General features: G+C 43.0%; 1 protein-coding gene across 1 annotated transcript in view; it reads right to left on the reverse strand.

Annotated features, from left to right (window-relative positions):
- kirrel3l (kirre like nephrin family adhesion molecule 3, like) overlaps positions 1–11,153 on the reverse strand; it is a 48,142-nt gene extending 36,989 nt beyond the window's left edge. The window contains exon 1 of the mRNA XM_017491293.3: positions 10,585–11,153. Coding sequence (XP_017346782.1) covers positions 10,585–10,624 — 40 coding nt within the window. The 5' untranslated portion in view covers positions 10,625–11,153. The remainder of the gene's footprint in view (positions 1–10,584) is intronic.
- Between the last annotated feature and the right edge of the window lie 1,403 nt (positions 11,154–12,556).

A 12,556-nucleotide genomic window follows, 5' to 3' on the forward strand; every position in this document is an offset into this window, starting at 1 on the left:
TCTTTCACACTCATTTTTATATTGAAACTAGAAGTGTATGAAGAGCTAATCAGCTACTGTGGTGGATTCGTGACCCTCCCTCTGGCTCGGCTGAAAGGGACTCCAGGGCTTCCTGATTGCCCCGGTCAGCCTTCCTAAGTAGCCTGTGATTGAGTGGGACCGTTAAGGGATCATCTATCACTACTCTAAGCTAGCTTAGGGAAAGAAAATGGACACGTGACACACCCACGAGGACCCCACACAAGCACATAAAAGCGATATTAAATTAACTCTAGCGTAGTTCAATTACATGAGATTTACACTGGAGTACATTATGCCAGCAGTTTTATTGTGTACACTCAAGCCTATAGACACTACTCCTTTTCCAGTGATGTAATTTTGAAGGATACATTGTATTGAACGCAAAGATACTCTCAGATCCATAGCAAACCTGAATGCCGCTCCTCAAGGCATCACTTTCATACAAGCTAAACAAATTGTTTTTCTTTCAAAGCCTTTTTATTCCTGCCATTGTTTTTAGAGGTTGCTCATAAATCAGTTCTTTATATCCTCTCAGCATGCTAGCTGAAGTTATGTGAAAGCTGAGGCTGCTAGCTTGCGGCTAGTGTGATGGAGGAGATCATCTCTCTGCCACTGTTAGTGGCACTTCAGGTCTAATGCAGAGATAGCAGGGTGTCTGTCTGTCTGTCTGTCTGTCTGTCTGCTTATCTGTCTACCACTGAAATGGTACAATTCTGCCATTTCCTCCCCACCTTGCCAGTTTTCTGTACCAGGTTTTCCATACTACACTACACTGTTTTCGGCTCCACGCTGGGCAAGAGAGAATATTTGATATGTTGGTGGTGAAAGAGCAAAGCAAATCTCCTAAGGTGAGATGTGAGAGAAGCTTCGACACCTTACTGGTGCCTTCATATCTCGGCGCAGTATCTCTCCACTGCCTCAGAAAGCAGACCGTTTACTTTGGTCTATTTCAATCTCTTCTTCTGCACAATCTGTGACTGTCTGTTTATCTATATGTCTAATTATGCTGTCTGTCTTATGTAATTTGTGCCTGGATAAATGATTGTATGCTGGAGACCCTTTCCTCCTCCTCCTCTGTTGCTTCCACATAACAAATTAGGGAAACAATGGCTGCAAATGGGCTACTGCATCAAACCAGATGATGGATGAGTGATGGGCGCTCACCGAGGGTTGAGCTCTCATCCCTTCCCACCTGCTGTCCGCAACTCCTTGCGCAGAGAAAGAAACTTCTAGTGTGCTCGATTGTGCGATCTTCAAAAGCTCTTTCATCCGACTCCATGCGTCACCTGATTGTGTCTGTTTTTGAGTGTGCCTTCCTGTCATCATGCTAATCAAGCAACTTCTCTTGCTCTTTCACTTCGCTTTCTTTCTATCTCTCTCGCTCTGCCTTCCCACTCTCTAATCTCTGTCATTATGTCTGAGTGACAAGTACTCCACGCCAGCACCCACTGCAAGACTGAGCTGGAGGACAGAATGTCGAGAGTAAACATCTGACATCCTGTACAGCAAGCCTGAGGTAGCTGTTTGTGGAAATGTATGTGTACATACTTGCTTGCATTTCCTCCCCCAGGGATCACCAGGGGTGGATGCTTCAGTGCCACAAGATTCATGCAAAAAGCTCTCCTGCTGGAGAGAGCCTGTATAGACTTTTCAGTAGAGATTCTGGCATGTCTTCAGGTACCATCGCAAAAAGACTCCAGATCACCCACTTGTTCCTTCTTGCCTTTCCGCCTGGCTTCCACTCCGGATGAACCTGTGTGTCCATGGCTACATAGTTTTCGCCATGTTTCCCTTTTTGTGTTCACCCCAAGGTGTTGAAATGTCCCACCTTGTTGTCCATCTCCTGTTTCAGTCGGTGTCTACCTCAAAAGGCTGAGACATTGTTCTTCTTTCACCAAAAGAGAACACAAATGCAGTAGTTGCTTTACTTTGGTACAAGGGTATCCGTTACCTTCTGAGCTAAGCTGCTAGAAGTTAATCTCTCTGAGTTCTCTTTCTAGTCTGTTATGGCACACCACTCTTTCAGGCTCCAAAGACTCCTGTATCTTTTTGCTAAGTGCATTTTGTTTTCATTCCCCTTCTACCTGCCTTTCCTGTGTTGTCTTCTTTCTCAGATTTGGTGAAATGGCTTGCCTAGTAGAAAATTTTATACTCCACCACACACACACACACACACACACACACACACTACCCATTCACCATTAAAAAAAAAAAAATATATATATATATATATATATATATATATATATATATATATATATATATATGCAGTGTTCAATAAAATGTAAATGTATGGACTAAGCATAAGCAAGGCTTGATCGATGGGCTTTGAGTGACACACCTCAGCCAATTACAAATTGGCCAACTTTCCTTCCAGCCTCCCACAGCAGCTTACAAATCTGCATAGGGGGCTCAGAGAAATAAGGAAAAGAAAAGGACATTCTGTACACTTTTCTTGGTATGAAATCCAGCTGTGTGACAACAAAACCGAAGATCTGTTCACCTCTGCCCAGCAAAGCATCCTCATCCAATATCTGTCTCCAGTGCTGTGTGTTATGCTTAACAGTTGAATCACTGGAATAATATTTGTACTCGCATTCCACCCAAGCCTTCAGGCTGGAGAGCTCTCACTTTGTGCAGAGAGAGGGACTTGAGACGATGATAATGAGGGTCTTCCTCTCAGCCTGAGAGTCATTCAGCGCCTTCATGAATCATGAAGAGATGGTCTAAGATCAGTCAAAAAGATACCCAGCAGTCAAGGACAAGTCCAAATCGTACGATTTGATCTGAGAGTGTGCTGAAATGTTTGAAGGGGCACAATTTGAGCACAGTCAAACTTAATCTTTGTGTTTCCTTTGTTTATCTGAGTTGTGTGAAGTCTTGTGACACTGTGCAATTGTTAATGAGGCAGCCGAGCTTTGACTAATCACTTCGTAAAGGGCACGTATCTGTAACCATGGGAAACACACGGCTTAGCTTAGCCCTTGTGCACACACTGTATTAAAGCCAAAACAATCCTTCACAGCCAGTCATCTGTGCATGATTCATGTATGAATATTCATCGATGACTACAACACCAATTCATCCAGTAAAAATCCAGTGCAGTCTCTGTCCTCTAATCACTCATGTTTACTCAGCTTCAATCTCCATCTTATCTCTTTGCCTGTTATGTTACGAATTGACAAAAAACTTTGTTTTTAAATATGAAACTGGTTATATTGAGACAGCATTTGAAAGGGTGTTTTTCAGAAACGCATTCGAAAACAAGAACCTGCGAATAAGAATGGAAGATAGGTTGGAGATTTGGCATTAGCATTCATCGTCCACCAATCTGAGATCATCATCATTTCGTTGGCCAATACTATAAGATCCTTATTTGTCAGTGATAAAAGCTCTAGTATTTTATAGTGTGTTTACAAATACACATATCAAACCCAATCTAGGAACAATCCAGGCCATGCCTGCTATTCACATTTGAATCAGTATATCTCAAATTAACATTGGAGCAAATCTCTAATCTCAATCTGACTTCAAACACACAAAACGAATTCTTTTGAGTGCCTTGTCTTGGCTTTGGGAACAGAAGGTTCATGATTCTGAGAGGTCTGCTTTATATGAATCAGCAGGACACCATGGAGGAACAAACTCTCCATTTTGATCAAGCTGAATACTGAGCCAGTATGACATAATTGCCCTGGACTTGAGTAAGGAAGTGAGCACAATTTGGCTTTGTCTCCGTGCCTGAGCAGAGGATGTACGAGAATGGAGACAAGACCAGAGGATTTGAGAAAAAAAAAAAAGGGATGGAAGACAGGAAGTCCAAATCCCTGTGGTTATACTGAACTCAGCCGTTAGCCATGTGTCCTACAGTCGCCAGTAGCTATTAACCCAAGCACCTTTGCAAACAATGCCAGGGTCTTCATCTCGGTGTATCTGCTTGGTTCAACTGATTAGCTTCCTGCCTAATTGTCTTACTCTTCACTTATCTCCAGCAGTGACCTCTGTATGTGTAGGAGGGGGTTCTCGATAAATATGGACCTGCTGAGTTCATTATCTTATGTTGAGGAGTAATACAACAATGGAAAATCTACTGTTGTAACGTACTCTATATGTGCTAGCGTCATTATCTAAATGTTAAGTCAGGCTAACAAGAGCATGGAAAACAGTGGGGGAGTGGATAAACAATTTTGGAGCATCTTCTCCTCAGGGGGTAAGGCAATACTTAGAAGAGAGCTGTTTCCTGACACTGGGAATCTCGTCTCCTGTGGATGTCCGCATATGCTAAATGAGACATAACATGAACTAGGTCTGACTGCAGGCGTCAACACGTCCGCTTGCCCTAAATTAGATCCTTTCCTAAACGTTTATCATCACTGTTGTTGGAGAAAGATAAGAGGGCTTTATATCCAACATGCCAGAACAAGAACAGAGCTGATCCCTTCATATCTGGATTAGAATAGAGACTAAAATGTTGCAATATACATGTGGAAGAAAAAAAATGTGTTAAGTGATGTAAACAAATCTATCAGGACATGTCTGGTGGAATGCAAGCCAATCAAAGCAGGCTAAAACCCATCCATATCTATGCCATGTGGGTATCAACTAAATAATGCAACAGGTTTCCAGACCAGAATTCTGCTGCATCGACGCTATTGTAGGCCCTGAATGTCACAATCTCTCTTTAACTCACACACACACACATACATACACATGCACAGACAACATCCTCCAACTTTCGTTTTTTTAGCCCATTCCCCATTTTTTGGCTCTCTCAGGCAATTGAGAGTGAGGGACAGGAAGCAAGGAAGGTTGGAGAAAGTAAACGTTCCTCTGTGACTTTTATCACACATCCGTCGACGTGAAACACACACACACACACACACACACACACACACACACACACGCAAAAACTCTTGTCTTGATTGACACTCTCCACACCATGTAAAGATATATATTATATAAATTCTGTACTTTTATTCGAGTATGTTTGTGTGGCCATCGTTTTTATCTGTCAGTCAGTTTATCTGTATGACCTAATGCTAATGTGATGTTCCCACACAGATAAAGAGAGCAAATAGACAAAATCAGAGCAGAGCAGGAAGAGGGAGAAGCACGAGCCTGATGAGATCCCTCTCCACAGCTCATATATGGATGGCGACAGGGCTGGGCAGGAAGAGGAAAGAGTGTGTGATCTTTGTGCACTTCCTTTGAACTTCGCCCCTATGAGACACATCTCTAAGCTAAAGGTTCAAAAAAAAAAAAAAACCCTCGCGTCCAAGATTACTCAGAATACTGATGCCGGAGCTGAGTAGAATCCCGCCGGGAAGCAGAGGGACATTCTGAGAAAGAAAATTCTGGATGCTTTGGTGAGGGCATACATATGAATGTTTTCCACAGAGGCAGTGTGTGAACAGCTTGTTTTCCTCCAAGCCTCTGTCATGTTCTGCCTCACTCGCTGCTAGTTCGAGTTCTAAGCTCCAGTGCTGTCACATACTCCCCCAAGTGTGTGTGTGTGTGTGTGTGTGTGTGTGTGTCTGCGTGTGCGTGCTTGCATATGCAAGTAGAAAGAAGAAAGTGAGTGTAGGAGCTGGAGTTTGTGTGTGTGTTAGAGAGAGAGAACTCCAGGTATTAGTGTACACTGTGGTGTGTGTCCATTAGCGGGGATTGTGTGGCGTGGTGAGTCAACAGCGTGATGGCTGTCACCTACGCACTGTGAGGAACATAGCACTGTGTAGATGTCAGGTGAGATGAGTAGTGGCCATCTGGGAGTATGTGAGAACCTCAGCACTCCTCCTGGAGCAGCTGCTGCCAGTCTGTCAACGAACAGTCTGCTACCAGCTTACACACGTGCACACACGCACACACACACGCACACACACATGGGTGTCATCTGACTGGAAAAACCACACGTGAAATGCAATATGGGGAAACTGTTTGAAAGCGCACTTTTGTGTCTGCACACATCTTGTCGGGTACAAAAAAAGTGAATGATCATGTACTGCACCTAAATATTTATTTATTCATCCACTGTTGCTTTTGACAGGCTATTTATCTACTTATTAAAAAAAAAATCTATCAATTAATTCAATCAATCAGTCAATTACTTGTTCTTTGTTGATTAAATCTGCCATATATATATATATATATATATATATATATATATATATATATATATATATATATATATATACATACTCACACACACACACACACACACACACACACACACTTTTGTTTAGTTGTATTTTGTTTCTTCAGTCACTATTGTCCTGTGCATTTATTTGTTATTCATTTATGACCTTCATTTTGGTTTAATTGTTTTCAAATTCTCATTTTGTCCCTGGAAATTGAGAAAATGTATTCCTTTTCCCTATTTTTTCTTTCTTTTGTTCTCTGTCTATCTATCTATCTATCTATCTATCTATCTCTCTATCTATCTATATATCTACCTCTCACTCTGTCTGTCTCACTCTCTATCTATCTCTCTCTCTCTCTCTCTCTCTCTCTCTCTCTCTCTCTCTCTCTCTCTCTCTCTCTCTCTCTCTCTCTCTCTCTCTCTCTCTCTCTCTCTCTCTCTGTGTCAGCCAGAGCTTAGCTTTATCCAAGTTCTGTTTGTCAGTTTGGTCAGGCAGGCTTTTTATTAACATTCCCCACTAATATTTTTTTTTGTTTTGCCTCACAGTCTGACGGTGCACATCCTGATTTCACATTTAAATTTAATTACAGCCTCCATCCGTGTCAATACTCTGCTCTCATTTATCAAAAAGACACAGAGAGAGGGAGAGAAAGTGCAGCTTAACAGCCAGTAAACATTTGGGGATTTTTTTTGTTTGTTTTTTTTTCATATTCATTTACCAGAGCGTTGGCCGAAAGCATTTTAATTGGTTGCACTTTTGGGAGTGATTGAGGGGATTTGAAGCCTTTATCTCGAGTTGAATCAATGCCGCCGTTAATAATACAGACGATGAATAAAACATTTGGTGGGAAGGTAGGGAAACAAAAACACACGAGGCAGGTACAAAATAGAGCGCTGGAAAGATTGATGTGTCACAAACCATTGTGTTCTTGAGGGTGTGAACATCAGAAGCTATTCAATCTCATAATTCCAGGAGGCTTCTGAAGTGATCGGTCCTACTTTGATGACGTGACGGAGATGTGTGATGCAGTTTTTCAAAGGCAAAGGTGTGATTGGTTCATTTCATTTACAGTGTATTCATGTAACAATAGTATGTTTACTGTCTAGCGCAGTTTGGTGACTTCCTGCTCAAACACCCTTATTAAAGCTGCTCATAAGCTTTGTAACATCATAGCTCATACTTACCAAGACTTTTCAAAGGAAACTAGCTAGTACACGCTCAAAGACCCTGTTTCCTCAGGGGATTTCAGCACACTCTAGTCGACTCCTTCGTTTTATGAACAAGTGGCCACTGGCAACACAAAGGGACGCAGGGTGACAAGTGTGTGAAGCAGATTTCTTAACTGGAACACTTGAACATTGACAACAACAATAGGAGCAATTCCTTGTAGCAATTTATTAGCTTAATTTACTTCAAACTCTGTGCAGTCATATTGATAGCTAGCTAACAGGATAATGCAGCAAAGCATCAACATCATCATCACCTGTGAGGTAAATACCTGTTTTGAATGTTGAAAATGTTATTTAATATTTTATTGACCCTTACATCCACCGGAACAACTGCTGACTTTAAAACCTCAGAAAGTCCAGTGTAAAATGTTACTCTTGAATTTGCATCTGTAGTGTTTGATGCATCGGGCATTTAGCAAAATTAAATCACAACGGTCTCTAATGGCCTTGGAGAGTGTACGTAGCTAGTACAGTTAGCTTGCTTTGCTAATCTGCTAACAAAGCCTAGTACATAAAGTGATGTGTACACATTATATAACTATGTTGGACAGTGCATGCCCACAAGTGCAAAACTATAAGGGACGTGAGTGACTTACACTTTTACAAAATACAGCATTTAAGACAAAGCTAAGGAAAACACTAAGTGATGTCAGACACTCATTTGCATATTCATACAACACAACTTGTGATTGCTTACAAATCTGTTGCTTTGCTTTATTATTATAGCTAAGATACAACTTCCATTTTAAAAGGAGGGACAGAGGAATTTGTAGAAAATTAGTCGTGGCTGGGATTGGTCGCTAAGCAGTGGTGATCAGTGATTGGTCACTAAGCAGTGGTGATCAGTGATTGGTCGTTAAGCAGTGGCGATCAGTGATTGGTCGCTAAGCAGTGGTGATCAGTGATTGGTGGTTGCTGGGCAGTGGTGATCAGTGATTGGTGGTTGCTGGGCAGTGGTGATCAGTGATTGGTGGTTGCTGGGCAGTGGTGATCAATGATTGTTGGTTGCGGTGCAGTGGTGATCAGTGATTGGTGGTTGCTGGGCAGTGGTGATCAATGATTGGTGGTTGCTGGGCAGTGGTGATCAGTGATTGTTGGTTGCTGGGCAGTGGTGATCAGTGATTGTTGGTTGCGGTGCAGTGGTGATCAGTGATTGGTGGTTGCTGGGCAGTGGTGATCAGTGATTGGTGTATGCTGGGCAGTGGTGATCAGTGATTGTTGGTTGCGGTGCAGTGGTGATCAGTGATTGGTGGCTGCTGGGCAGTGGTAATCAGTGATTGGTAGTTACAGGGCAGTGGTGATCAGTGATTGGTGGTTGCTGGGCAGTGGTGATCAGTGATTGGTGGTTGCTGGGCAGTGGTGATAGGTGGTTGGTGGTTACTGGGCAGGGGTGATCAGTGATTGGTGGTTGCTGGGCAGTGGTGATCAGTGATTGGTAGTTGCTGGGCAGTGGTGATCAGTGATTGGTGATTACTGGGCTCCCGCCTGTTGGCAACTGGTCACGAACCTGCTCTCTCTCTCTGAACTCACACAAGCAGCAGCTGTTAGGGAAACTATTGCGCTGAGGCAAGCACAGAATGTAGTTAACATCTGCTCAGAAAGTCTGTCAGTTCGGAGCAATATACCTGCTTTCTGCTGAGAAACTCACTAAAAGTCCACAGCAAATGGTATAAAGTTGCTAACAAAGGGCAATGTAAACACAACAGCTAAAGAAAGGCGCTTCAGATGAAGTCGTTTAAACTGTTCAGATATCACCTCCTACCGACCTACTCTATTACCCCAGATCTGTTCAATCAAACAGTGAATTGATCAATATGCTACTTTAATGATTTTAATAAAAAATGCCATCACTGCTTTCCCTGAGGATGTCGCCCTGAAAGCACAGAAAAGTGTGCCACCTCCACTCGAGCCTAACACACACTTCTCAATATTTATATAATGTCGCTACATTATTCTGTTTGAAAGAGATAGCGTATTATCCCTGGCATGCCTATGAAATTATTAAGATGCGCGCACGCGCGCGGGCGTGTGTGTCCTCTTTCCTCGGCTCTGTGTGCGAATATAACCCTCCGGCGTTAAGTTTGAACGCGCTTTATTTCCTCCGTGGATACATTTATAATCTACATTTTGCTCAGAGTTCTCTCTCTCTGTGTGTTCTTCTTCTTCTTCTTCTTCTTCTTCTTCTTCTTCTTCTCTTTCTTTCTTTCTTTTTTTGGCAATACTGGGGCACAGATGCAAAGATGTTAAATGAATAGCTGGAGGGTTATAAAGTTTATCATGACCTAAATGATCTGTTTGTGCACTGTAACTCATCGAGAGCTCATCCGTTTATTAATCTCTCTCTCTCTCTCTCTCTCTCTCTCTCTCTCTCTGTCTCTCTCTTTCTCTCACACACGCGCGCGCAGGAACGCACGCAGCCCAAGGTCCCATATAGATAGATAGACAGATAGATAGATAGGTAGATAGACAGAGAGAGAGAGAGAGAGAGAGAGAGAGAGAGAGAGATAGATAGATAGATAGATAGATAGATACATCCCCTACTGCAGTAACACATGTGTGATGTGTGAGCTGCACTATGCCTTTTAAGCAGTTTAAGAGTTCTCTCTCTCATAGTCCACACACACACACACACACACACACACACACACACACACACACACACACACCAAACCTTAAACCGATTGCAGTCTGAACTAATCAAATAAAATCAACAGCCTCAATGACGAAAGTTTTTCCATCGTACCATTCATTCTGAACCCATTAATAACCTGGGCTACACACACACACACACACACGCACACACACACCCGCACACACATACGTTACAATAGACAGACGCTAAAAATGCGCGAACAATACCGCTTCATCACATTCGTCTTTTCGCTCGATTTAACAGACATTTAACCCGATTAAGGGCTTCCCGATGAACTAAGAATTCCAGTTAAAGCTGATAAAGCACTCTGATGAAGGGTGCGAGGTCTCACTCCAGTACCAGAACTGGGAAAAACACTGCTGTAAGAGTGGTGGTACTGGTTTGACGCAGCGCGTCCTGGGAAATAAGACAAAACCCCCAAACCCTGGCCATTTAATCCATGCTACAATGTGACACCTTAGAGTACTGCCGTGCAGAGGAAATCAAACCATTTAATAAAAATAAAAAAATAAAAAAACCCTAAAAGAAACCCCAAAGCTCTTACCTGTTCCTAAAAGGATAAGAGCGATGCAAAACTGCAGCATCTTGCTCCAATCTTCTCGCTCTGGTTAAAAAGCTGCGCGCTCGCGACGCACCGGTCCGGATGGCCAATTCTTCCTTCAGCGCCTCTCCAAAGCAGGACAGATCAAAACAAAACAAAACAAAACAAACAAACAAAGAAGACTATACTCAAAATCACCAGCCTCGGACAGCGTCCTCAGTGTCTCTGCTTTGGTCCGAGAGTGTTCACAGAATTCCGTGATGGGTTCAGGGTTCCGTGTCCCTTCCGAGTTGCGAACTTTGTTCCCGGACGCTTTGTCTCGATTTCGCATCAGTCTGCAATCTCTCCGGTTATCGTGACTTCAGTCCTTTACTCCGAGTCGGCTCGGATCATCTCTGCACTGGGTTGTCCGCTCAGGAGTGCTGGAGTAGGAGCGCGCGCGCGCGCGTGTGTGTGTATGTGTGTGTGTGTGTGTGTGTGCTGCTGGGCTGTGCCGATGCTGAATGAAGCTCTGATTTCCTCCGCAGCTGAACGCGTTTCAGCACCAGCCTTTGCTGAAAGCACCACTCGTATCCACACCCCCTCCGTTCCACCCCCTTCTGCGCGAGATCACACTCCCCACACTCCTCACACCCCTCTGCGCTCTCTCACACTCCTATACGAGCTCACAGACACCTCTGTTTGCTCTGGACTCCTCTCTTAAACAGCTCTGAAATGTTTCACGCGCGCTGCACTCTTTACACAGCTGTACACGTTCTTTCACTCCAGTGCGCACTTTCACACTCCTTACAAGTGCTTTGTTCCGGCTTATACTCCTCTATGCAGCGTCATCTTTTTTCTTTTTCTTTTTCTTTTTCTCCTGTGCTTTCTTGCACTCCTCTCTGCGCTATATAGAGAGCTCTAAGAGCTTTTTAGTCTCGTTTTGTGCACTCTTTAGACAGCTCTAACACTCCTCTCTGCACCCTCACATGCTCACAATATCACAATCTATTACAATCTATTCACTCATACACTTTAGTACTCACTTTAGACACCCTTTTGCGCTCTTAGACTCCTCTCTGCATGTTTTAGACCATATAAGCTTTCATAGTTCCCTATGAGCTCTCAGAGAACACCCATGATTTGCTTTGTATCCTCCTTCATGCACCCTTTAGAGCCCTCACGTTTTTCTCTGCACTTTGGTCTCTCCATCTCCTCTCCTTGCACTTCAGATTTCTCTATGAATTCTTTTTGCACTCTCTAGACAGCTCTATATGCTCTTACACTCCTCAGCATGCTCCCTACTCATTTTAGTCTCCACTACTTCTTTGTGCTCTCATACAGGGTACATCTGTCTTCTCCTATACACTCTTTAGTCTATGCAATATAAGACTGAGCACACTCTCGTAGCTGATTTTATACTACTCTGTGCTCTCAGACTCCTCTTGTTGTATCATCTATAGTATGAATCTGTCATAGGGCATCTGTTGGGTTCGGTTCTGTCCTTTCTGTCGGTTCAGGCATAAATAAAGAGAGATGGCGTTTCTCGTTTGGGAACTAGAACACCCACTCATGCACACTCCACTGGGCTACAGCCCCTAAGGACCTGTGATTAGTTTAAGAAGAAGAAAAGAAAATGGAGGCGGGGCGAGGCCTTAGACTCTTTAGTGCTAGAACAGTAGGGGGCTGCTTGGTTAAACACCAAAGTCCCCAGTGTTGAATTAACACCTCCAGGGTTCTTTTAATTCCAGCTGAACACAAAGGAATACTGTAAAGTGTTAATTTAACACTGGGGATTCTGAAGTCAGTGGAAAGTCTGTAGAAAAAATAAACACGGAGAAGAATTAAGTAAAGAAATACGATCTCATTTAAATGAAACTGTCTCGACTTATCTGTAGAATGTGTCCAAACATAGCCAGCATGTCATATGTGTGTTTTAAAGTTATACAATTATAAAACAGCTTATTCATGCATCTCCCCCTCATCTATCTATCTA

This window comes from Ictalurus punctatus, chromosome 17 (genome assembly GCF_001660625.3).
Source record: "Ictalurus punctatus breed USDA103 chromosome 17, Coco_2.0, whole genome shotgun sequence".
Lineage (NCBI taxonomy): Eukaryota > Metazoa > Chordata > Actinopteri > Siluriformes > Ictaluridae > Ictalurus > Ictalurus punctatus.